The sequence below is a fragment of the Sphaeramia orbicularis genome, chromosome 13 (assembly GCF_902148855.1).
Source record: "Sphaeramia orbicularis chromosome 13, fSphaOr1.1, whole genome shotgun sequence".
NCBI classification, from domain to species: domain Eukaryota; kingdom Metazoa; phylum Chordata; class Actinopteri; order Kurtiformes; family Apogonidae; genus Sphaeramia; species Sphaeramia orbicularis.
Genome location: NC_043969.1, coordinates 32,997,922 through 33,023,522, shown reverse-complemented (window position 1 = coordinate 33,023,522; position 25,601 = coordinate 32,997,922). Strand labels below are relative to the sequence as shown.

Sequence of the window (25,601 nt, the reverse complement as noted above, 5' to 3'; positions counted from 1 at the left end):
CATCCACTGTCATTGATCCAACTCCATGGGTTTTACTGGTGAATCAATATTGGAGAAGATGACAGTGTTTCCACGGTAACTACGGAGCCTCTGAAGGTCCAAATGGGTCATATCTGATGAACATGAAAAGATGACAAACTGTATTTTACACCAATTTTTTACATGAATTAACAGGATTAGTGGATCGACAGGTATTAAACAGTTTCAATCAGTAGAAGCTCTTGGTTGGTGATGGAAGTTTGGGTCTTTATTTGTTAAAGGCAGCTAGTAAGGTTTACTGGAGGTTTCCAAGCCTGTGAGTTGAACTAAAACACCATAAAATCTTTAGTGGACGCCTACTGGACCTCTTTAACAACAGTTTGCCCATATGCCATTTAACTAATTCCATTTTTCTGTGATCTTCCAGTTGATTAAATGCGAACTACTATTTACAACGGTAAACTTTTAGGTGTCTTTTTTGACTAAGAACTTAAAGTAATATGTAATATTTCTGTGTTAAAATGTACAGTATCTACACCATGTCCATCTTGACCTTTGTTATTTTTGCATGGTTGCAATGAGCATACATATTTATTTCTCAGTCTCCTCTCCTCAGATACAACAAGAAAATACAAGAAATATAAGCAAAGTTTTAAAAACACACACACACAAAAAAATAAAAATCTGAACTAAATGGCTTCTACTGGCTAAAGTCAGTATTTAGTCTGACATCTGCTCACATGTCAAAAGTACCCCAAACAGTAAGAAACATCTGACATGTGTTGAATAAAAACCAAAAAATACCATAAATCTCATATTGCCTGAACAGAATTGAAGATATGTTAAGTGCAAAGGGAGGTCACACTATATACCTGATACTTTGGTCTGTAGAGGCTGTTTTTTTTCTTCTTATCTTTTTTAATGCTGTTCATATTTCCCATTTGTCCTGGTTGTGTCTTAAAACAGAAAACGAAAAGTGCATGCGTGCAGCCAGGTGAGATGGTGATGGGTGTGGACATAGCAGGTGTTCTCTCTCAGTTGGTACATGCAAAGATGCTCTTAATAACAATAAAGTATTTGGATTTAAACTAACAGATCTTTGCACAGTACTGCATGTTATATATTCATTCATTCATTTTCTGATCTCACTCTATCCTCACTAGGGTCACAGGGGTCGCTGGAGCTTATCCCAACTACTTATGGGCGAAGGTGGGGTACACCCTGGACATGTTGCCAGTTCATCGTAGGGCTGACACATAGAGACAAACAATCACTCTCACTTTCACACCTATGGGCAATTTAGATTAACCAATTAACCTATCAGTGCATGTCTTTGGATGGGGGGAGGGAGCCGGAGTATCCGGAGGGAACCCACGCAGACATGGGGAGAACATGCAAACTCCACACAGAAAGGCCCCACCCCCATTGACTGGTGTTGGAATTGAAACCAGGACCTTCTTGCTATCCACTAAACCACTGTATCGCCCTATGTTATATATTGTATTCATTTTCATACTTACAAGAAATAAAGTCTTTTTCAAACTTCACATTCAGAAAGTGCTGTAATTTTATTCAATATAATGTTAATTTTATTCGATTGCCTGTCAGTGGTATCATATCCATAGATATCAAAACTGCATGATTGCTCCCACAATGCTATTTCTTCTATTATATGACATTCATAAACACATATATTTATTGATATTTTTTAAATGTCAGTCTAGGTTACTACCACATGTGATTAGTGGCTAATGCTAACTAGAAGCTAATAGTGATGTAACTTATATTCGCATCAAACAATATGTTGTGATTTATCTTTTATTTCTAGCATGAAATTTGATGACTAGAACAACTCCCATGACCCAACAGTACCTCATGACATCATCAAACTTTGTCTTCTGTTTTTGTTTTGATGTAGACCCCCTAATTGACCCACAATACTACACGAGCCAAAAGGTCCTGATTTCTAACAGAACTTCAATCCACTTGTTCTGCTGTTTTGTTGTTTCCTTTTTTTTTTTTTTTTTTTAATACCTTATGGACATTTCCCAGGGAACATTGCATTGTTTTGTAAGGATTAAAATTCACTAAAGATTATATCTGCTCCAGCACTGCAGAACAATGTGAGGAGATGTGGGGGTCTCGCTGTCACGGCTCGGTTAGACCGCTGCCCACCCATTCTGATCAGAGCCTGTGGTATGCTAGGAGTCTAATTAAAGCCTGATCCATAAGAAAAACTCCGAGCCTCATATGTTAAACCTTGTAACTGTCTGCCCCTTGCACCCTAACACCCATGTTTTAGCCTCTGAAAGGTGCCTGTTGCAGCAGTGGTTCCTGAAGAATGATCCTGTGGATATTTTCTTACCATCCACACAACTCAATCTGAATGTTTATACCTTATTTATTAGGCCCCAGAGAAAACCACTCTATCGTCCCAGTTTAATTTCATATTGTGCAATAAGATATGCTGCTCTCAGTAGTTTTCTTTAAACTGTCTCTGGAAAACTTTCTGAGTCAGCAGAGTAAAACGCAGGCTTAGTTCAGTGCAGCAAAGCTTTTCCATCCAGAGCAGGCTGGGAACGGCACACAGGATCTGTGAATGGGCCTTAATGCAATCTCGAGTAACAATGTGGCTAATCGATGAAAACCTTCATTGTCTTTGCTCGCAGTCTCAGAGGAATCGCTGCACAAAGGGGGTTTTGTCACGGTGCCCACCCTCTTCGTCTTTGTCGGAAGTACATCCATTTATACTGCAACAACAAGTCAGATTTACTACTGAAAGGTGATACATGCTGGATTGTCTTAAAGTAATTATTTAGATAAGAAACTATTTTATCTGTGCATTTCCCCTTGTCACACATGAGGGTCTCCTGGGATCGACACGGCAGCACAAAGCAGAAAATTAAGACTGCTTGTACATGACATGCTGTTGAAATACTGCACCTACTGTATATAAATGCTCTATTGTACGTCACAATGACAACCCTGTACTTGTGGCCTGTAAATCACAAAAGGCTGAGGGAACCAGTCGTCTACGAACAGGCAGACCAGACTCCGCAGACTTTTTCCAGCCTTATGTTGCAGTTTCTTCCACGAAATGAGAACAAAGAAGGAATGGTTTTTGCCATTTATTTTTGTTTGCATTGTTTGTGGTTGTAACTGTGGGTGTGTGAAATATTCTAGTTCTTGTGTGTTTATTTACTTTTTAGAATAGAATAGAATAGAATAGAATAGAATTGCACAGATACATCGCAGTATAGGTACATTGGAATTCTTGTGCGTTTCCCTGAGTCATGGAATCCAAAGAAAAAAAGGACATGAAGAAAAACAGAAACAAAACATAAACACAGCTAAAACATAAACATAGTTAAAACATATAAAAACAGTTATTGCACAGACAAACACAAATACACACTTGTAAAATGGAGTACTGTATCAGGAAAAAAAAAAAAAAAGAAAGACAAGTACTGGAAGGTAAAAACAATTTATTGCACATTTGAATTAAAGTACAGGGAGGTAGAACAGGGTATTGCACATTCAATTATTGCTGGTTTTTAATATGTTTCAGGCAAAGAAAAAAAGGGATATGAGATACAAAAGATGTGTGACCTGAGACTTATTTTACAATCAACATTCAGTTAAAAAGGGCCAACAGTAACTACTGATGTTTGAGAGACAAAGTGATCTATATTTATCAAGTTACTCTCGACTGTGAAGGAGATAAAGGTATTTGCTGATACTGAGGATAACACATTTATCAAATTAAATTACAGTATATCTTCTTTCAGTAAGTGTAGATTTTCAGAGCAGCTTGTAAGTGATCACATGATCTGTTTTATCTGTTTAGAGCAGAAGAAGCCAATCAGATTGATCCTTCATTTGATATATTGTTCTTAATCCATAAGGACCCAGTGTTACTTTTTTTTTTTTTTTCTTCTAAATTTGTCTTGTCCAACATCATAACAGCAGAATGGTGGTCTGGCTGTCTTTTTGGGCTGAACAAATTTGCTTCGCCAAGGGGAACTTCATAAAGTATATGAGCCTCCCCTTGATATTCCACTGTCTTTATTTTGTGTTGTGTTGAACCACATTTTGATTCCAGACCTGACATGAAGGAACAAGGGGAAGGAGAAGAAAGGGGGAAGAGAGAAGAGGAGAGCAAAGACAGGGAGAAGGAAAAAGAAAAAGAAGGTGACGAAGACCCTCACAAGAAAATATCAACAATATTAACAATAACAACCATGGTGAGAATTATGACGATAACAAGAACTAGAACCAGAACTGAGTAAACTGAGCAAAAACAATCACTGAAAATAAAATAAAATAAATAAGACCCATTATATTTAACCATCCTTAAATGCTTTATCACCATTTATCGTAGTATTATCTTCTATATTGCTGATGGTTCCACGGACCTGTTTTAGCACACGCGGTGACAGGTCTTTTAAAGCTGTGGCACCACGTCTATGGAATGACCTGCCTCTACACCTACGGTCCATGGACTCTGTAGAGAGCTTTAAGAAACACCTCAAAACCCTCCTGTTCAAAAAGGCTTTTTAGTCTCCCACCTGACCCAGGACCACCACAGACTGATTACACTCTATGTATTCATCATAACGTACTCCATGTGTCACCCCCCCCCCCCCCCAGTCTCTCTATATCTCTATCGCTCTCTCTTTTCTCCTCCTTTACTCTCTCTCTCTCTCTTTAACCCCAACTGGTCAAGGCAGACAGCCATCCTTCAGGAGTCTGGGTCTGCTCGAGGTTTCTGCCCGTTAAAGGGAAGTTTTTCCTCGCCACTGTCACCAATCACAAGTGTTTGCCCCTGAAGGATTCTGTTGGGTCTCTGTAAACTTAATTTGATTCTGATTTGAATTGATAAAGCACTTTGTGACTCTGTCTGTGAAAAGTGCTCTATAAATAAAATTTACTTTACTTACTTACTTACTATATTTTGTGTTTTTTTGTGTGAAAATCAGATATTTTCCTACATTAAATTCATTGATCATGTAGATGTTCATACAAACTCAGATTAAGTTAAGGGTTATTATATCAAGAACAGAGAAAACTGAAGAAAAAGTGACTTTTTCAGTCCAATCTCTCATTGTCTGAACATAAACCTAATGCTTCCATCCAGTATTATTGATCTAACTCCATGGGTTTTACTGGTGAATCAATGTTGTAGAAGATGATAGTGTTTCCATGGTAACTATGGAGCCTCTGAACGTCCAAATGGGTCATATCTGATTACAATTTAAAGCTGAGAAACTGCATCTTACCTCAAAATTTACCTGTATTGAAAATATTAGTGGATCAATAGGTATTAAATAGTTTCAATCAGTCGATGCGTTTGGTTGGTGATGGATGTTTGGGTCTTAATGCGTTAAATAAGGCAGTATTTTTTCAACTTCTTTTTTTTTTTTTTTTGGCTTAAACCATATTCTTCACACCAGATGTACAAGTTCTCTCCCAGACCCTTTCACCATCAAAATAAAATAAATGTTAATACAGCTTCCAGTGGCAATTACTTTAATGAAAAGCAGTGAAGTGGAAATGTTGAGAAACACGCAAAAAAGGTCACAACATCCAATCCAGTGTGCGTTTTGTAGCAGCTACAGCAGAAATACCTTATAGTGAATAATTCATTCACAGAAGATGGCAGATGGCTTTTTGTCATCATTAAAGTCTTAGGAGCGTCACTGTGCTGCAGCTGCTTAGCCGACTGATTTACTCCTCAAACTGTAAAAAACTTCAGAGAACTTTGAAGATCTATGAAATGAAAGTTTTGATGGGACAAACAACTTCATAACTTATAGAGAAGAAGTCAAAAAAGTGGACTTTGAAGTAGATTTTGCAAGATCTGTAAAATTCCACTGTGAGTAGCTAACCCTTAGGGACCCCTCAGACCTTTTTTTCTTTTTTGATTTGGTGATCATTGTGGTCGTAGTACAGTTTATGGCATTTCTGCAAGAATGTTTCTTTTTTTGACCAATTTGTTTAACCCATAAAGACCCAGCACTACTTTTGTGGTACTTCCCAAATGATTTTTCCCTCTATATTTAATCTTTCTTAAAACCCTTTAAAACCCTAATCCTAAAATGGCCCACCTGGACTTTTTTTTTTTTTTTTTTTTTTTGACTAACTAAAAGGTTAGAAAATATGCTGTGAGTAAGTTTATTTGCCTATTTTTCCAGAGCACTTTTTTGTCCAGATCTTTCAAAATCTAGCAGTCCTTTACAACTTATGGTATGTTATAATACTGCTAAAACAGCTTCTTCTCAAGGTTCTAGTACAGACATGGGTGAAATTACCATAATGAGTCAATAAAGCCTATAAAGCGCATCATCTCAGGTGTCAGAAACTGTTGGAATTATTCCAATTGTACAAACAGTGAAAGAGTTGCAGCCATCCAAACTGCATATGTACAGGGTGTGTCAGTGATGGCACGTCAGGTTTTAAAGAGTTAAGTGTTTTTTCGCCATTTGTTGTAATATTATCTTCTTCATTTTGCTTTTTTTCAGTATAAATCATATATTTTCCTATAGTCAATTCACTGATCATGTAGATGTCCATAAAAACTTAGATTAAAGTTGAGGGTTGTTATATGACAAACAGAGAAAACTGAAGAAAAAGTGACTTTTTCAGCAAAATATATCATTAACTGAACATAAACCCAGTGTCTCCATCCACTGCCATTGATCCAACTCCATGGGTTTTACCGGTGAATCAATGCTGTAGAAGATGACGGTGTTTCCACTGTAACTACGGAGCCTCTGAACGTCCAAGTGAGTCATATCTGATGACCATGAAATGACAACGAACTGCATTTTACACCAATTATTTACATGTATCGATAGGATTAGTGGATCAACAGGTATTAAACATTTTACATGAATAGAGAGTTATGGTCACGAGTGGCTGTTTGGGTCTTTATGGGTTATTATTATTATTATTTTTTTACATATATATACAGGGTGTCCCATAAGTCTCCATACATAGGAAAAATAAACGTTTCTTGACATAAACCATTTTTATTTATATAATATGCTCTATATGACTGCCATTTTGTCGGGAACACATTTCAATGCGTGTCCTCCACTGCTGTAGAACTATAAAGAAGAAATATAAAGAAATACATATTAGAACCATATATGTATGGAATGTATTATGTCTCCTGTGTATGGAGACTTATGGGACACCCTGTATATAAAATATGTGGTATCATGTATTCAAACTGGCATTGTAAAGGTTAATATTCTGGAAATGGTTGAACTTTTGGTAGTTTTTAGCAGAGCTGAAGTGGTTACGGAAGTTTATGTCTAAAAAAGCAGTAAAAATATTGATATATGATAATTTTACAGTATGCACAAGGGTTAAAAATATATCTGACTGTATTCTTTTTTGTGTTGTTGAAGCCACTGTCTCATCCACAGGTGGCCACCGCTCTGAAGCCTCACACACTTCACGCCAAGCGGAGGGCCAGCAAGAGCGTGGGCCATGTGACAACATTTTTGTTGTAACTGCTCCGCACTCTCCCACCCTCTGCAGCATTTCATTACTTCCAAACCCATGAGCTCAAACAATTTGTCTGTTGGGCTCAGTCAGCTGTGGCGTTTGATGTGAGCTCCCCTGTGCTGCACTCGTGTTCATTAGCTAACAATCAGTGGTTTTTGAAGAGTGGGCGGGGGGGGCAAACAGTACTGGCCATTCTGAATGAACAAATCATGAAAAGCACCTATGAAAACAATTAAACAACCTGGTATAAAAGTCAAACAGGCATTTTTACAGGAATAGTTTCCAAAGGTTAGAGTTTGATGATATATACTATCCTAACATTAAATTCTTTGGGTGGGGTCCCTAAAGAATGTTGAAAGGACCCACTGCTGTTTTACGAGGTAACAAAAAAACCCCACATTTGCTGACTGATTCATTAAGTGTGAAAAAAATGTCCCTCACAGCCATCTGCCTCAAACTTGAGAAGGAAAACGGAGTGGTAACCCAAGCCCACCAACACAGCGTTATTTACCCACACTGCCTGCACAAACATGCAGATGCTAACAGTGATGGATTAGGCCGGGGTTGTCTGAGTCAGGCAGCACCCTGATAATAGAGGGAGTCCTTTTGGGCGGACGTGATGTGGACGAAGAGGTGATGAAAGTGAAGTCCAGAAAGGGAGATTTCTGCCATGCCACAAAGGATTAAGTATCTGGTTTCTCCTCCTGCTTTTAATCTGGACCTGGAGCAATGATTGTCGCTTTGCTAAACAACATGTATTGATAGTGTTGGTGCCACCTCCAAAGCCAGGTTAACACTGGGGATTTAACTCAGGCACTTAAGAGTGGGAGGGCCTGGATTAGAGATGCCATTGTAAATTCCTTTGGTAATGGTTAAAGGGCATAATTTCAGAGCGGCAAGTTCACAATATTTAAGTCGATGTCTTGCCTTCTGACCGCTCAAATGGATGGGTGGTTTACATGGGCGAGTCGTGGGTGGTCAGCAACCTGGGAGTCAATGCAGGTGTGACAAAAGGCCTCGGTGACGAAGAGGGTGGCGAGTTGGACAGAATGGAGAGTTATGTGAAATGGGTCAGTTAGTTCCTACCACAGGTGTAGACAGCGGGTGACAGAGACTGATGATCACTTAATGTAGGTCAGAAGGCTCTATCTATCTATCTATCTATCTATCTATCTATCTATCTATCTATCTATCTATCTATCTATCTATCTATCTATCTATCTATCTATCTATCTATCTATCTATCTATCTATCTATCTGTAGTATTGTATATATTATCTCATATAAATACTCTTTTGTACAGTGTAAACAGTAGTGGTCATTGGAAACCAAATGCCCTGATTCCAGTTGTATCCTATTGTTTCGGTGACACTGAATGTTTACTGTTCTAGAATATTATTTTTGTCCAGCTAAGTGAAAGCCATTGTGCATCCAGCTGAGTGCCATTCAAATACAGATTTCAGCGGTGCGTTGTTTTACATTGCAGTCACATTTCTGTTGTATATTATAAAATAAGTTAACTGAAAACACACAGAACACTTTTCACACTTTAAAATCCTCCGTGTTTGTTTGTGTATCTAAATATCTGCACACACAACACCCATTGCTCTGTCTGGATCCCTCCTCTATGGCTCTTTCTGAGGTTTCTAGTATTTTCGTCCTGTGTAAGGCCAGAAGTTTTTATATACTGTACATATTGTAAAAACTTTTGAGGCAAATCTCTTATTTGTCATAAGTGAGGATTTAGACAATGAAAGAATTTAATGCACATTTTGGAAAATATAATAAACTATTTCAGTTTTGAGGCATATCTAACATGGTATTTGTGTAAATTGTTGTGTTCCCATTTGCACAGATATGAAAACATTTGCAATTCAAGTGTGTTGCAAAAACTGATTTGGAAGTTTTCATGTTATCCACTATTATTTGCAACAGTGATTGAGAATGTCATTAAGAACATTATATATTATGTTATGGGAAATTTGGTGATTTAGAAGTTATCTTGAGTTGAAATTTGTTGTTGTTTATGTATTTAATTATTTCAAATTAGCACTAAAACTAAACAAAAGAATTATATAAAAGAAAGTCCAACATTTGAAAAGGAGCAGGATGAAGTTAAACTTAATTCCTATGTCAGATCCCATAAGCAACTCAAAAATCCTACTCATATCAGACTAAATGCTGACTATGCACAAAACACTAAATTGCTGTACATATCAAGGATAGACTGTCCATTTTGCAGCAGCAGTTCACATTCAAGTAAACCCTGTCCTTTTCGTAGCAGTAATAGCGCACATATCAAAAACAAAAATAAACTCTGTCCATTTTGTGACTTTTCATGAGACTGAAAGCCAGCTACTAACTTTTACATTAGACTTTATATCATGACACTACAGCGATAGAGCTTTTTCACAGCAGCCATTTGACTTACACCTGTTAAGGTATTACTTCTAGATCGTATATATCTTTAATTCAAACAGGTGAAATCCTCATAAAGTTCAAAATGATAGACATAACAAACCAACACCTTTCATACATGACATATAAATAACATATAGTATCTAGTGCATATTACATTACATTAAAAGACCAATGTAAAAAAGTAAGAGTTCAAGAACGATTTCAGTGCAGAATTTAGACCTTGGATTAGATCATGATGGAAAATAAATGGAATAGAACTACTGCTAATATTACAGGTAAAGGACTTTTACTAGCAAAAATGCCTGTGATGAAAAAGGACTATTGTGACCATTATCTGATATGTATCTAATGAGAGTAGATATGGGTGATGTGAATATGTTCTTAAAACAGCATTCATCAGTTTACGTTAATAATTTCATGAAGGTAAATGGGAAAAAGCAGAATTCCAGAACACATTTGAATGCAATAATGGTTTTTTTTTTTTATTGCAAACCAAGAAACAAAATACAATCTAGCGCACTTTCATCTCTGATTCCTGTGAGACATCAATCATTCAAAGAACATATAAAGTAATTGGTCAGAAACTCTCAAGAACAAATATAAAATGCAGTGAAAACAGAATCGCTCTCCACATATGAGACAAGAGCTCCTCAAACGCCCGTAAGATAAACTAATACTCTGTGAAAATTACAGACCTCATACAAAAAATAAGATTTCTTTTTTTTCTCAATAATAATAATAAAAAATAAAAAAAAAAAAACAGCCAGCATATTTACAGGACAATAATATTTTCTATGAATCTGGCTTGCCTAAATTCCCAGTGAATCTTTACTTATTATAATTTCCTCAGTAACTAACTTGTTACACGTGTCCTTGCAAAGTGTATAAGGCATGACAATCAACCTTTTGTCTAGTTTGATGTTTTCAACAACAAATCTTAAATATCATGGATGGAAGACATATTAAAGGAGCAGTCAGTCCTCCTTTTTCATGAACTAGAAACCTTTAAATTCTTCTTTTAACTTTTCTGTGCATTGCTCAGCCCATCTAAGGCACCGACTATTCAGTAGGGGGCTTCAAAAATGTACTGTACATAAACATTTAAACCAAAAGCCTGCTGAGAAGAGCCAATCCTACACTAATTTGTCAGCATTATGTACATGTATATAAACATCAGTGGAAAGAAATAATGAACATAGCAGGCAGCGAATAACTTAATTTACATGCAATCAGTTGGTGACTAACCAAAAAAAACAAAAAAAACAAACGGATCCAAAAAAGGTAAAGAACTTTACAAAACATTCATCATTTCAACTCATTATGCTTTTGTCAAACAAAATAAACAGTCTTCAGAGATTAGGCAGAGACTGATGAAAAGATCATTTTCCCCTGGAATTTAAAGCAGAGACAGCAGTTTGTGTGGAGTGGCCGTGCTAAAAACGAAACAAGTTGACAGCTATGAATCAGCCACATAAAAAAATGTGTGCATGCAAACTCGGATGTGCTATATATCACTGTGTAAGAGAAGTTGCCAAGCGTAGAGGCAGGAAAAAAAAAAGTTAATTAAAAAGCCCAAAGTCTGAGGTGAGGACTGCTCTTTGAATGCAGGCTGCAGCGGCAGATGTGTGGTGCCCAGTGCGTGTGTGAGTCTATGAGAGTGAGAGTGAACTAAACAGATTAAAGTAGGTTATTCTCAGACATCTAAACCTTTCGACCGAAGCTCTGGCGGGGCCGTATGGGAAAACAAGGGTGGAGAAGTGGGGGAAGAAAATAGAAAATGTGCACTCACAATCTATAAAACCCCAATAAGAAAGACTGAGACCTCAAAATAAACACAACCTCCATCCAGGATTCGCTGTAACACACATATACGGTAACTTCTTCGAGCAACAAACACCCTGATTGACTAAATGGGGAACCTTTCTAAAGGGTATGTTTTCCCTTTCATGTGAGGGTTAGGAGAGGCCGCTTTGATCCATGTATCATTCCTGAGGAAACACAAAAAGCACTAAGTGGAAAGTGTAAGGTCAAATCAAGAGATGAGATCACTGATGATGTCAACGCTTTTGTTTCAACTTAATGTCACTGGGTTTGTTGTTTGTAGGGAAAGAAAAAAAAATCCCTTGGGGAGCCATTACACAGGCAGCTTTAACCTAGATAGTTCGTAAACCGATTTTTTCACTCATGTATTAAATTTCTACTTTCCATGATCACTGTATATCCTCGGAGGAATTGCAGAGGAGCCAAACCCCAACATTAGCCTGTTCTGTGATCAGTAGTGACGTTAGCCGCTCACAACTTTCCAACTGTGTTGCGAGGTATTTGAATTAATCATGCTTATAACTCAAGCAAGACAAAGCTTAGGAATCAGCGCTCTGTGAGCACTTTCTATATCAACAAGTATTTTGCTTATTTACCATCTTGAATAATGACTTTGGGGTGTTGAGCGGGAGCAGTGAAAATGTCGGTGGTTTATGAAGCCACAAAACAGCAGATGATGACAGCTCTGATAGTCACATCTGGTATTTATAACACTTTCACTTTGATGCCACTTTTAAAATAAAAAAAACTATAAGAACTGATCGGTGTCAATGTTACAGACAGAAATCAGAGGACACAGAGGAAGGAAAATGGAAAAGACACCAACGCAGCCTGTTATCATGGCGTAGTGGAGAAGGCCAAGGCCTAGTTGGCCACCTTTGATGTTTGCTGACAACTGTAATAACAGAGTTGTGCTTTTTTACATCCAGTGTGACTGGTCCGATGTTTCAATACTGGTTATTGCATTTGGTTAAGAACACAGAAATGTGTAAAGTAAATAAAGTGAAGCTGAGAGTTATAATCTGTTTATAAGGGGCAGTGTCTTTTGTGATGTATTTGCTTTTCCCTCAAGACGAAGCCTGTGAAATTCTCCCTTTTATTCATGTGTTTGACCAACTTTCCCTTTACTCAACAAGATATTTTGCTTGTAAAAACACATGCAGTATAATCTACTTTAAATACTTGTCGCAGCCATGATGAAGACTTCAGCTGTATGAAAATTAGGTAATCAGGAGTTTTGAAATGCCACAGAAGTTGTGAGGTTTTATGATAACGTAACACACTGGAGCAGAGTTCAGTCAGTCAAAGATATAAATACTTCAATAACAAGGGTCTGAACACCTTGACCTTTGACCTGTGACAAAGACAGGTGCAAACACAAACAAGCAGAGTACAAAACTTCATTCACATCAGTTGAAAATGTCACTGTATGCCACATCCTCTAAAGCCTACTGAGATATGATCATTGAGGCGTTCCAGCTTATTTGTAGCTCCTCAAAATGCTACAAAGTGTGAGTACAATCCACATACGTGTCCTTAAGGTTGAGTGGTTACAATCAAGGCAGAGCAGTATTGTTCGAAGGGCTCGTCAGGAAACTGAGCTGAGACATTTCATTAGTCCTTTAACTGGAAAGACATGACTGTTAATGATATTTATATCTGTCACTCGTTAAATTACTCTCAGTCAGTCTGTCAGTCAGTTGTCCTTTTTTTTCCTCAAACATACCATTCCCTGCGAGAAATCACAGATCCGTCCATGTGGGACACGTAGTCGCTGTCTGTACCATTGTCATAACAGTCATCGGGAAGGTAGGGGGAGCCGTTGTTCACTATGGGACTGTGAACAGGAGGCCCGCAGGGGTGCATGTTTTGGGTGTTGTAGTGATCGGCGTAGTAGTTTCCCTCTTTGAGGCTCCTGTGGTTGTCTCCCCTGTCGGCCCAGTCATCCCTATCCTTGCGATCAGTGGTATAGTCAGGATAGATGATGTCTCCACCCAGTTTGGGTTTTAGCTCCTGGCTGCCTTTGCTCCCTTTGTCCCCGTAGACCTCCTGCAGCTCGTGCGGCTGCAGCACGTCCAGCTGAGCCTCTTTCTGCATGTCCGAGGGTCCCAGGTACTGCTTGGTGTAGTAGTCCCCCCTGAAGGTTCTGCGTGAGCGCATGAAGCATGCTCCACCCAAGATCAGTAGAAGGATCAGAAACAGAACTCCACCCACAGCGCCGCCGACTATGGTGCCGATGCTGCTGTCAGGTAAAGAGGCCAGGGTTGGAGAGGTGAACAGAGATTTCTGCTGGTCCGCTGCAGTGCCGGTTCTAGATGTGTCATGGCGGAGAGATGCAGTGGTGCTGGGGGCAGCTGTGGTGGGTGGAGGATCTGCAGAGCAAACGTGATGAGAAGGTTAAATCAAGCAAGAATGGTAAATGGGAGGAGGAGCAGTTTTACACCAAGTATATTTACTCCACTTCATTTGTCTGATAGCTGTAGTTACTTTTCAGATTACAATCTTTCATCCCTTTCCTATTCAGTGAAAACCTAGTATCTCAAAGTGTTTTACACGATTAAGACAAACCCGAGGGTTACTGTTCCTTCACTGACAAAATTCTAAACCACTTGAAAAGCTGGAAAATGCACTGACTGTTATGAGCTAGATGGATCTCACAGGACAGTAATGCTGCAAATGTATGAAGATCTTACATGCTGTGATGCATTGCAGGGTTTTCTCCAAATTGTGGCTTTTGTAATGCCTTTATGTGTTGCTGTTATTTGGCTAAGAACATTTTTTCCCCAGCATCCCTGTGACCCTCCTGAGGATTTAACAGTTTGGAAAATGAATGAATGAACAATATTTAGAAAAACAGCTCAAGGAAACACATAAAAGTCTCGTAAGGGAGCACTGCTGTAAATCTGACAACACAAAAGTTAATAAAGTAAGGCAAAAAAGATTAACCTCAAACATTAACAGCAGTAAAATGCAACATATATATAATACAACAGTAATACAAATTCAAAAGCATCATATAAAATAGTCACAACAATAGCAGGGACCAGTTTACGCCACAATGACAACTTTCAATTTTTATGCTTAAATTTATGGTTGTGAAAGCAGAACTTTTATTTGTGTGGTATCAGTGCTTTTCGTAAAGAATCTGAGTACTTCCACCACTGGTGAGGGGTTATAAAATAAAGAAAAAGAGAGACTGCACTTCTATAAAGAGACTGTAAGTTCTAGATGACTGACAAAGCGAGTGTGAATGGTTCTTCAATTAATTTATAACAGCGCTGCACATTGTTAAAGCACAGACATGCCTCTCTTGAGACCAAAGAATCTGTTGAAAGCTGCGCTGTAGAGCAAAAAGGAGGAAATGAGAGGGCCAGCAAAAGGTTAAGTACTAACTGTCACTGTGTGTGTGCTGAGAGAGAGGGAGAGTGATAGAAGGACAGAGGACATGCGCTCATGAGCATCTGAGTGAGTGTGATTAGCTCTCCCCCCTTTTCTTTCTAAACCCTGCTGTGGGGAAGTCATGTGAGAAGATGAAACACTGTGATCGATGGGAGGCTCCTGCATCTGATTTGTCCTCCGGTGGCTGCCATTTGTGACAGCAGCCAGAGCCAGAGAAAAGGGGTGTGTGGAGCTCAAGGTCAGGATGAGTGTCTCCGTTCTGACCTCCAGCCTCTAGGGCTAAGAGCAGCCTGATACCCACAGTCAATCCTTGCAAAAGCACATCAAAGCTCTGGCTACAAAGCAATGTGGCTCGGACTAACAGAGGTCTGCATCTTTAGGAGGCTTTAAGGTACTGGTTATCAAACCGGAATCCTCAAAGAGCCATAATGATTTGTGTAACTGAGAAAGAATCTAATTAGCTGCAATTATATAATGTGCATGCCTGAAGGATCAGCAGTAAAGTAAAAGCATAAGAGAGGATAACAGAGGCAGATCAAGGTCAGTGAATTGATGCACTGGCAAACATTTTCTTCGTCAGTCACCATCAATCCAACCCTGGAGGCGGACATTTTAACCTCGCATAGGTTATGAGCATCTGCAAACATGTAGCTGATCAACTAAGAGACGAGCAGCCAAGAACCACAAGGCTACAGAGACAACTGGGAATGTGAAACAGCTACACAAAGCAGCCACGGCGGGGGGAGGAATATAGAGTAACTGTGCTTAACCTGGGTATCTCCACAGGGGAGGGAAGCAAGAGGCCCCCATGCCCAACAAGTCTTAATATTTGACAAGAGAGGCCAGATAATTGCTCCTTGCTAGTCCTTCCTGGACAGGATGTCAGCTGTGCTTTCGTTTGGAGCAGGACTCCAAACCAGGCCTGTAAACAGATGGAGCCTGACAGCCTTTTTTGGGGCTCCTCCAGTTCTTTCCTCTCGACAGTGAGAAACGCGAAGCACTGTGTGTTAGCAGCAGACTACGTGTCCAAAAGCAGCAGTTGCTTTGTTTGGAGAAGGATTAAAAGGAGCAGAGGAGAAATGAAAATAAAAAGAGATGCAGAGTTCTCAGGATACACGCCCTGACTTTACAATGATGAACTCAAGAAGAAACTCTGGACAGACAGGAAGCAGACGAGACTAGTTTAGCATCCTGGGTACTTTCAAAGGTTTATATCAACAAATCACCAGCATAATTAATATAAATCAGAAAAATTCTGATGGATCTTTTAGTTCTATTAGTTTATAAATACTAAACAATATTCATGTTTGAACACAATTACTTTAAGATTGCAGCACAACACACATCACACACTTGTTGCAAATCTGTGAACAGGTCATGTTATGTGTGTATGAATGTGTGATGTACTGGCATGGGTTTTGAAGCACAGATCTGTGAAATCTGACCTTAAATAAAACAATGGAATGGCTTCGTGGGTTCATACTTTGTGATGCGCAGTCAACCAGCAGGGGTAAACACTCGCCCCCTTATCAGACAAATCTAATGTTGCCAAAACCACAACACTGGAAACGTTTGGTACTGATACTCTTTATCTGCACTCCGTGCTTCTCTGTTGCCAGGAATGTGTGAAAGTAGATCTGGGTAGGGACATTCATACGGAGGCTTAACCCTGCCAGAAGTGCAGAACTGAGTGGTGAGCTTACTGAGAGGGTAATCTTACTTCAAATAAACAAGACCAAAGTCAAAATGCATGAGGAAATTACTCCTCTGACCTGCTCTCAGAGACAATGTTTTGTATTTAAAAGAAAGTAAAAATCATACAATCACAGTAAACAAGTAGGTAAAACAGTCAAAATGTACCTTGAACCCAGAGGTTCACATCTTTAGAACGGAGGCCGATGTCATTCATCACTTCACAGCGATATACTCCAGAGTCATTGCGCTCCAATGGGCGAGTGAAGGCAAAGCTATTGTTTGCAATTCTAACCCCCTCTGGCATTGATCCATCCAATCTGTGCAAAAATGAAACATTACAGAGATTTCACCAGATGCACTACATTATTCATTCCTGAACACAAAGGCTGTGAGTTTATAAGTTTATATTTAAGAGACACAGTTTGGAAGTTTGACTGAAAAAACCTATCCATTACATCATTCTTCCCCTGGTTCTGGTTCTTTCTGGTTGGTCAGCCTGCTGCAACAATTATATGATCACATGATCATCTGGGCTGACTGCACTTCCATTAGTTGTGGCAAAAGCTTCGTACATGAACACAAGGCTTCGATGTCAGGGCAAAAAAAGTGAAAATAAAGAGCTTGGCTGTCTAGACGATACTGCTACTGTCAACTCAAATGAGAGCATGCTTCTTCTTTCTGAAGAAGTCGATGACAAAGAGCTGCCAATAGCACCCGTGTAGCTTTGATGTATGAACCATTTGGAATCTTTTATTTATAGCTGGAAGTCTTCCCCGCGGGTGCAGCAGTGCATTCGACAGCTCCAGTGTCCAGGCTCCAAAGTTATGCTGAGAGTCATTTATAGACAAGTCTCCTACCAATGTTTAATTTAAGTCTGCCTAAAACCATGTACAGATTTGCCATGCAACAGAGCCAACCAGCTGATTTGTTATGTAATACTTTTATAGCGGTGAAACAAAATACAAATCTGTTTTGTGTTTTCAACACATTTTGGGAATTGCAAATAAAGATTTACAACTGTGTCATAAATTCAAATGATTCCAAAATGAATACAAAGGAGAAGATATTGACTTAGGGGAATAATATTCTAGAGTAGCTTTGGGAGATACTGACCTTATCCATGAGAAGTGACGAGCTGGTGGGTTGGCTTTGGCTCCACACTCAAACTTCACATTATCTTGACCAACATACCAGTTTTTGCCAATTCCCATTATTGAGACCATAGGTGCAACTGTAAAAAAAAAAAAAAAAAGAGTGTTGAATATTTTTAAGTCCTGCAGCTTCATCAACAGTAATGGGACTTTACCACAAGGTAATAAAAACTGAACTCTACTCATTTTCTCAGTTATCAGGTATATCATTTTCCACTGCAGATAAAGTGCATTGTCAGTGTACCAGGGAGCAGATACTATCCACAACTTTTCCCCAACGGAAAACCAAAAAAATGCAAGTAGAGATGAGCTGACAAGAGCCAGGGCTATTGCAGTGGAGGCGCGTCATAAGGTCACGCTTGCAGGTTTTAAATAGCATGGGTCATTTATTTTATTTTATTTTTATTTCAAAAGGCAAAACTGCACAGACTTAATAATCAGTCATTGTGATCCAAGGCATCTTAATGACAAATGAGCTTTTTCCGCAAAGAACAAGGTGTGCATTATAAGCACTGTAGCAATGACAAAAACAAAGGCTGTACAGAAATCTAGCAGGGCGCAGGATCTGCTGGTGAATGCATGCCAAGCAAACAAACAAATGACCCTGGGTTGGTGGAAAGTTAGAAATGAAATGACAGACTCACTCAGACAGTAAATGTACTGCAGCTAATAATAAACTACTGCTTCACCATGACCAAAAAAAAAAAAAAAAAAAAAGAAAAAGAAAAAGACAAAGGGAAGCAGGAAGACGCCGGTATGAACCCCAACACATGCCACTGTAATAAAACATGGCAAACAGTGACTTAGATATCCAATTTTTCATTTTGATTTCTCTGGAGTACAAATGAGGAACTCATTACTGCTCACGGAAAGATGCCTCTGCTCGTCGTGTCCACTGACCCTTTTCACACAGTTCAACGTTGAAATTGTGCTTCTTTTGCACTTAAAATCCCTTGCCTCTGCATTTGACATGATTTATTGAGCTGGAAAGACTCTTTCTTAATGTATTAACCTTGGTTTTTCTGCACCTCCATCCGCTGCCCCCCAGCAGCCTGCTGCTACTTGACTTGCTGCTGAGGCCTGATCAATATTTCATAAAATACCTTCATTAGCCTGCACTCACACAGACCAAACAGAGACTTCCCCTCAGAACTGCTCGCTAAGGAAGTATGCATCAATGATTATAACATTACAATGACTCTTAAATGGTTCTTTTATGGCTAAAGATGGAGGGGTAGTGATCAGGCTACTCATAAATCAAGCCTTCAGTGCAGGTTAATATCAATAAGATATACTGTTACTCTCTGGACTGCCCAAATAAGAGATGCTATAATAATCATTATTTCGCTATATAATCTGACGATTGTTTTTATGATGATCTAATTCCAAAGGGGAATTGTTTTGCTTTATTTAACTAACTTTATTTAACTGACAGATTTAGCAAAAATAAGATTTCAGTATATGGTATAAGTGTATACTATGAATTGAGTGAGCCTAACTCTAAATCTGATTGACAGTGGGGAGCAACATGAGTCGAAACAATTTGGTGTTAATGGAGAAATGTGATAATTTCATTACAGTAAACAAGATCCTCTAAATCTTTGACATATGTTTAAAGATATTACATAACATTTCCCCATTAAATATCTAAAAGGCTGATGTAATATATTATGCTGACTTGTGTACTTAAATTAAATAGGTTCAAATTCAGATAAAAATGTTATTTTATTTAATGTAATGCCCTGTCTTGTTTGACTGCCTGTCATGGTGGTATCAGTGGTGTCATTTCCTTTTTACTAATCTTTGTGTCATATTAGATTTTCATCTACAGCAGTGATGAAAACCACAACTCCCATGATTCAACAGTAGTTCACATGTTTTGTTTTGATTGAGAGATCTCTAGCTGCAGAAATGTCATGAGTTAAAAAGGACAACATTTACTACTCACATTGAACATTTAGAGTGAAGGGTATGCGGAACTCTGTTTGCAGTGCTGGGTGCCGCACCACACATGTTAACGTCTTCCCCTGGGCGTAACTTTGGGGCTGCCACATGTAGCGCACATGTACGGTGGTGGTGCCGTTGGACTCATCCTGAGCTTGTTTCTCACTTCGTCCATACAGCTCCGTCTCCCAGACAACATCAGCAGCAGGCCGGCCTCGTTCTGCTATGCAGGTGGCTATCAGTGACTCGTTGCCTCCATCTAGCAGAGCTGTGGGCCCTGCAGACACATACACGTTTGGCTCCACTGTGTAAAGGAAAACAAAAGACAAGGTTAGATTAAGAAAAGGGGGAAGGGAGGGGATGTCACAATGGAGAAAAAACAACAAAATGCATATTGATCTTTTTACATATGCATATGAATAAATTATGTCCATCATAAGATGACAAGTAGATGAACGAAAGGAAATGGCTTGAGTGCTGACTTACTTCTTCCATTTCACATACATGCATTAAAAATCTATGAACTATGCTATTCAATCATATGGAAGCAATCTGATAGAGATTTAGCTGTCTTCATTGTTGTGGTCCTCATGTCAAACATGAGACAGGTAATATAAAGGGCCTATTGTTCCTATTGTATGGATTTAACAAAGAATGTCAGAGGAAAATCACAGGAAAAAGACACGACCTCTGGCAAAGAACTGTTAATATAACAGAATCAGAGACTACTGACAGTCAACACTGTAGCGTGCTTGATTTTGACTGTGTAGTGTTGGCAAATGAGGGGCTAAGTTACAGTATACCTCTCAGTGCTTTAGAGTTGGGGTAATGTTACACCAGCTTCCTGAGAATAACTGAAGGGTTAGACGAAACAAGGATTCTCTCAACAGAGAGGTAAAACAGATCCCTGCAATGAGGACGTGGCAGGAATAATGCAACTCTCTACCTGTTGCATAAAGCAGTCAACAGTATATCCTATTGGCCTGAATTACATGAAAATCACAGAATGAAAGAAATAACACTTGGGAAAACTCAGCAAAACAAAGAAACAAAAGAGAATCCCCTGAAGGGAGGGGGCATCATAATGAAGAGGTAGCAGGGTAAACTGGCAACACAGGTTCCACAAGTCTTTCAGTTTCCATCATTACTTCCATTATTTGCCATCTTTAGTGCCCCCATTTATACAGATTTTTTTCTTCCCTGTCCTAAAATACACCACCTCCACAAAATCTGTCCCTCTTAAAAAAGCACAGCTGTTCCACTTACTGCAATGGTGACAGTTTTAAAGGCAGCACGTGTGGGGGACACAGTGTAAACCACAACACAAGGCCATTCACCTTTAAGATATCTAAGACATCTCTTTAAGACCCCTCCACATAGAAACACACACACACCCTCGGCCAAACAGGAGGAGCAAATTCAAACGACTGCTGGCACCCCCTATTTCTAAAAATAATCTGGCGTCTCCTGTACCCGGTGCAGGGGTGGGGATGCAGTTCGCAGTCATCCACCTCACATTCTTCACTTACTTTTCTGCCCCTCCCTTACAGGCCTCTGACTATAAACAGTAGCTGCTCTATGTAAGGAGGAGGCAAGCTGGCTGAACCTACAGAATAACTAAATCAGAGAGACGTGTTAATTTGGAATCGCTGTCAGGAAGGGAGGGGAGTGCTTTGGAAGAATGGAAATGCTTTAGGGGCAAGGGTAATGATTTCCCTTCAGCAAACTGGCTGCATTGGCCCTTTGCCGCCCACATATGAGCACTGAAAACTGACGTCAGACACAAGCTGGGGAACCCCTAGAAAGATTAGATTTAACTGATTGTGCATTTTGTGTGCATTGAGTGTCTTGCGTGTGGGCAAGATATACCAACAAAAAGCTTTCAGATTATTTCCATAGAAGAAAGATTGGTTTCATTAGCCTCTTGTTGCGGAGTAAGAGGTAGAAGCATGCAAGCAAATCACATCTGCTGAGTCACTGTTGAAAATCCTCTATTACTTGAACAGATAGAAAGGACAAATGAAAACTTTTCACAACAGAAAGAACTATACTTTGCAAATTTTGGCTTCCAAACAAAGCAAAGCTTGCAATTTCTTTGTGGCTCATTTCTCAACTCTAAAAAAAAAAATGAAGGAACTGACACTTTTCATCCAGCGTGAAATAATGAAGAATACAGTTACTGGTCTAAAGATAAATGTAAAATACTTGAGCCTGCTTATGGACTGCCTTCAATGCTCTTATCAATAACATACTTCTGTCACCTAAATGGACGTCCATGTTTTGTTTTCTAGAAGAGTCAATTGTTATTCGGTAGAGTTGTTATTGACCTGTCAGCAGTTTAAAACAAAAGGTCATTGTAATTCATTCACATCACAAATCATTGTTTCCCCCTTTGGTTCCTTCCTGTTGCTTACTGCTGGAGATTTTTGGCCCATGTACTGTATCACAGTTCCTTGTAAGCTGTTCCCCAAATGATTTCTAAAGTATTTTCTGGAAACAGACATGATTTTCAAGAAAGCAATAACATAGATGGTGGGGCAGCAACAAAAATTCAACATGTCAAGTATCTGCTGGTAATGATTTAGCTGAAGTGCCACTATTAATAGTGTCCACTGCACCTGTTAATCATTATGATGTGTCGTGACTTAGGTTTATTATACATGGGTTTGAGCCTGATCATTGCCTTTGTTTAGTTCATTTGAAAGGAATGAAAATGTAGTCAAGTGCTCTCTCATAAACCTCAAAGTATAAACAGGGATCAAAAGTGGGAATTGTGAGCAAAGAAACTGAGACAAATACAATATACACTGTCAATACTGTATATTAGAACAGCATGTTAATCAGTATTGGTTCTGCATAAATACATTGTTCATGGTGTATGTAGTAATAGTTGCTGGGCTGTATGCTCTCTTTATGATGAAAATGGTCTTGTGAAAAATACAGTCAGCTACTCCAAGGCACAGATAAACAAGCCACTCTTCATTGCTCCCTGGGAACTATAAGAGTCTGAGTTTAGGTCTTATAATTGCAATGTTCAATCTCTCAGAAAAATATACTCTGGGATAACCTAATTCCCACGTGACATGTATCAGATTGCAAAGAACATAGTATTTCTACCATAATCACATGTGTACCCTGTGTTTGTATATGGGTCTACATGTATGTGTTTGAGTGAGCCAAAAGTAAAAGCCTGAGAAGCTGCAGAGTTCAGAGCAAGGTGTAATTGAACTCTGTGAGGTCCCAGACACTGTGGCTGTCACAGCAGCACTTAATGTACCACTCATTAGTCATCAGAGTCTCCTACAGTCTCTGGAGGGAGACGAGAAACTACTGCCTACAGTGCAATCTCCTACTCTCAGAACTGCCGGAGTGCAATCCAACCACCCATTTAGGGCTTGAAACATACGCTGACCATAGAGAAGTTCATGCTCCTCAGAGAGGGTTGTAAGTATCTATATGGGCAAATGTGTGTATATCCGTCTGCCGTTACCGTGTGTGCAGGAAATCGGTTGGGAAAACAAGAAAGTTGGGGTAGTGAGAATCCATACTACAGATCTAACATTTATTATCTTTACAAGTGGGTGCTTCTATGAAACTGGGTTCATTTTGGTACCTTTGCCAGCTTTTTAGACCCAATAATAAAAGAGAAATTTAGACATATTTCCCCCCCAGGATGTACCTAATGATGACCTCAGATAAATGCAAAGAAATTACACTCTTGCTCTGGACCATTCCAAAATTAATGAATTTTTAATAAAATATTGGGGCCAAAAACAGGACCAAAATTGGGACAGGAAAAGCTACCTAGCTGCAAGTGCATTTGATCTGGAAAACATGGCTGTAAATGGTCTCATATACCGCTATAAATAAAGACACTGTGTTAAATTTCAGGATCCTAGTGGTTTTTCTAATCCAGACATGCAGGTTTTTTATGAATTGGCAGTCACGTTCCAGGTTTCGCACGTAACACATCCTGTCCACTAGTGTTATATGCAGAACCTGCCCAATTAAACATATAAAAATCGCAAGTGATTTCACAACAGCGGCCATTTTTGTGAAACACTCTGCTTCGCATAATTTGTTCGATTCCCAACGTGTACCTGTGAGAGAATAAAAAGATATTCGAAAAAACTGTAGTACATAATTTCCGTGTCCTTTTACTGTGTTACATACAGATTTTTGCAAAGAAATAACAGAAAAATAATAGAAAAAATGTGTTTTATCTGAAAAAAAAGTTTCTCTTTTGTCTCAGTAAATATTTATTTTTAAAATAGACTCAAAGTGCTTCCAAAATTGCTTCATAACATTAGTCTACATCTTGTTTGAATTTTTAGCCCCCTTGTCCTGTTTTTAGGTATCACTTTCATACAAGCACCAAACTAAAAAGGTGGGAAAGTGTTTGAACCAAACAGGACACGTCTAACAAAGATGATGAGAAGGTAAAAAAACCCTCTGCAATTAACCTTACAAAATGTTGGTCTGCAACATTCTCACCACCTGTCACTTTACACCGATCTACCTAGATGAGACAGTGTATTATTTCCAATGCAATGACTAATTTTTCATTTAATATTTGACTCGTTTCATTTTTCCTGCCAACTTGCCAGGCTTTTCATAGCTGGATATGATTTGATATATATATTTGATATAAATATGAATGAGGATACTGATAGTGAACTGTTGGCATTCTTACTATTGATGAACCCCTCATCTATTCCTCAAGCAGTTCTGTTGTTTGGATGAATAAGTGTAACCTCAGAACCACAGTAGCAGAGAAAATGCTAACTTTAAAAACCAGATTTCACCTGTGGCTGATGATCATACAGCCCTTTTTGGTGACAGTTGAGCCTATACATGCTGGGAAACATAACTATAACATTATTACAGACCAACCACTAGCGTATTAACAAGTTGAGTTGTAGGTATGGGTATCAGCCAAAGCCTTTAACTGGCTTCAGTCAAGTTGAATCGGGCCACTTTACCAACACCACAATGTTTCTTATCATGTTGCAAAATGTCTCTTTGTAAGCCAGCACAAAGAAGCAAAAGATCTACTTTACCTAATACATTGACAAAGGTTGAAGCTTGTGAATTGCCAAGAGGAAATGTTGCCACTTTGCAAGTGTATGATCCAATGTCTGTAAAGCCAACTCCTCTGAGGGTAATGGTGGCATCTCGGATTGAGGAGGGTGAAACAAATGAGATGCGCTTGGCATATTCTTGAGAGATGGAGATTCCATATTCTGGATGAAACACTGCCAAGGTAATGGTGCCTGAAGGTAGGCGGCGTTCCCAGGAGATCTGTGTTAGACTGAGGTTGGAGCCCACATCTATTCTACAGCCCAGTGTGATATTCTTCCCCAGGACTGCATTCACTTTCTCAGGAACAACCACTTGGTTACTGCTTACACCTGCTGAGAGACAAGAATGAAGAAAGTATTTAGAGACACGTTTCTGTTGAGACTATAATCACATCTCTCATAAATGTCACTTCAATAGATTTGTACATTCAAGTTTCACTCTGGAAACAAACAAGTTATGCAAACATGCAGTTTTGCAACAGTATTTTTCAACTTGCTTGGACTGTGGTTCACAAAGGTCTACAATGTAACAACAATAACTATGTCTATCTCCTTGCCCACTGTGACCAAGAAAGAAATGAATAAGTGAAGAAGA

General features: G+C 39.0%; 1 protein-coding gene across 2 annotated transcripts in view; it reads right to left on the bottom strand.

Annotated features, from left to right (window-relative positions):
• Nucleotides 1-10,645: 10,645 nt before the first annotated feature.
• Nucleotides 10,646-25,601, bottom strand: part of nectin3a (nectin cell adhesion molecule 3a) — a 31,644-nt gene continuing 16,688 nt past the window's right edge. Inside the window, exons 2-6 of one of the 2 annotated variants that reach the window (XM_030152730.1) lie at nt 24,986-25,339; nt 19,930-20,229; nt 17,944-18,061; nt 16,996-17,147; nt 10,646-14,108 (exon numbers count right to left, since the gene is read on the bottom strand). In XM_030152730.1, coding sequence (XP_030008590.1) covers nt 13,453-14,108; nt 16,996-17,147; nt 17,944-18,061; nt 19,930-20,229; nt 24,986-25,339 — 1,580 coding nt within the window. In that variant the 3' untranslated portion in view covers nt 10,646-13,452. The remainder of the gene's footprint in view (nt 14,109-16,995; nt 17,148-17,943; nt 18,062-19,929; nt 20,230-24,985; nt 25,340-25,601) is intronic. The other variant, XM_030152731.1, reaches the window with a different exon arrangement.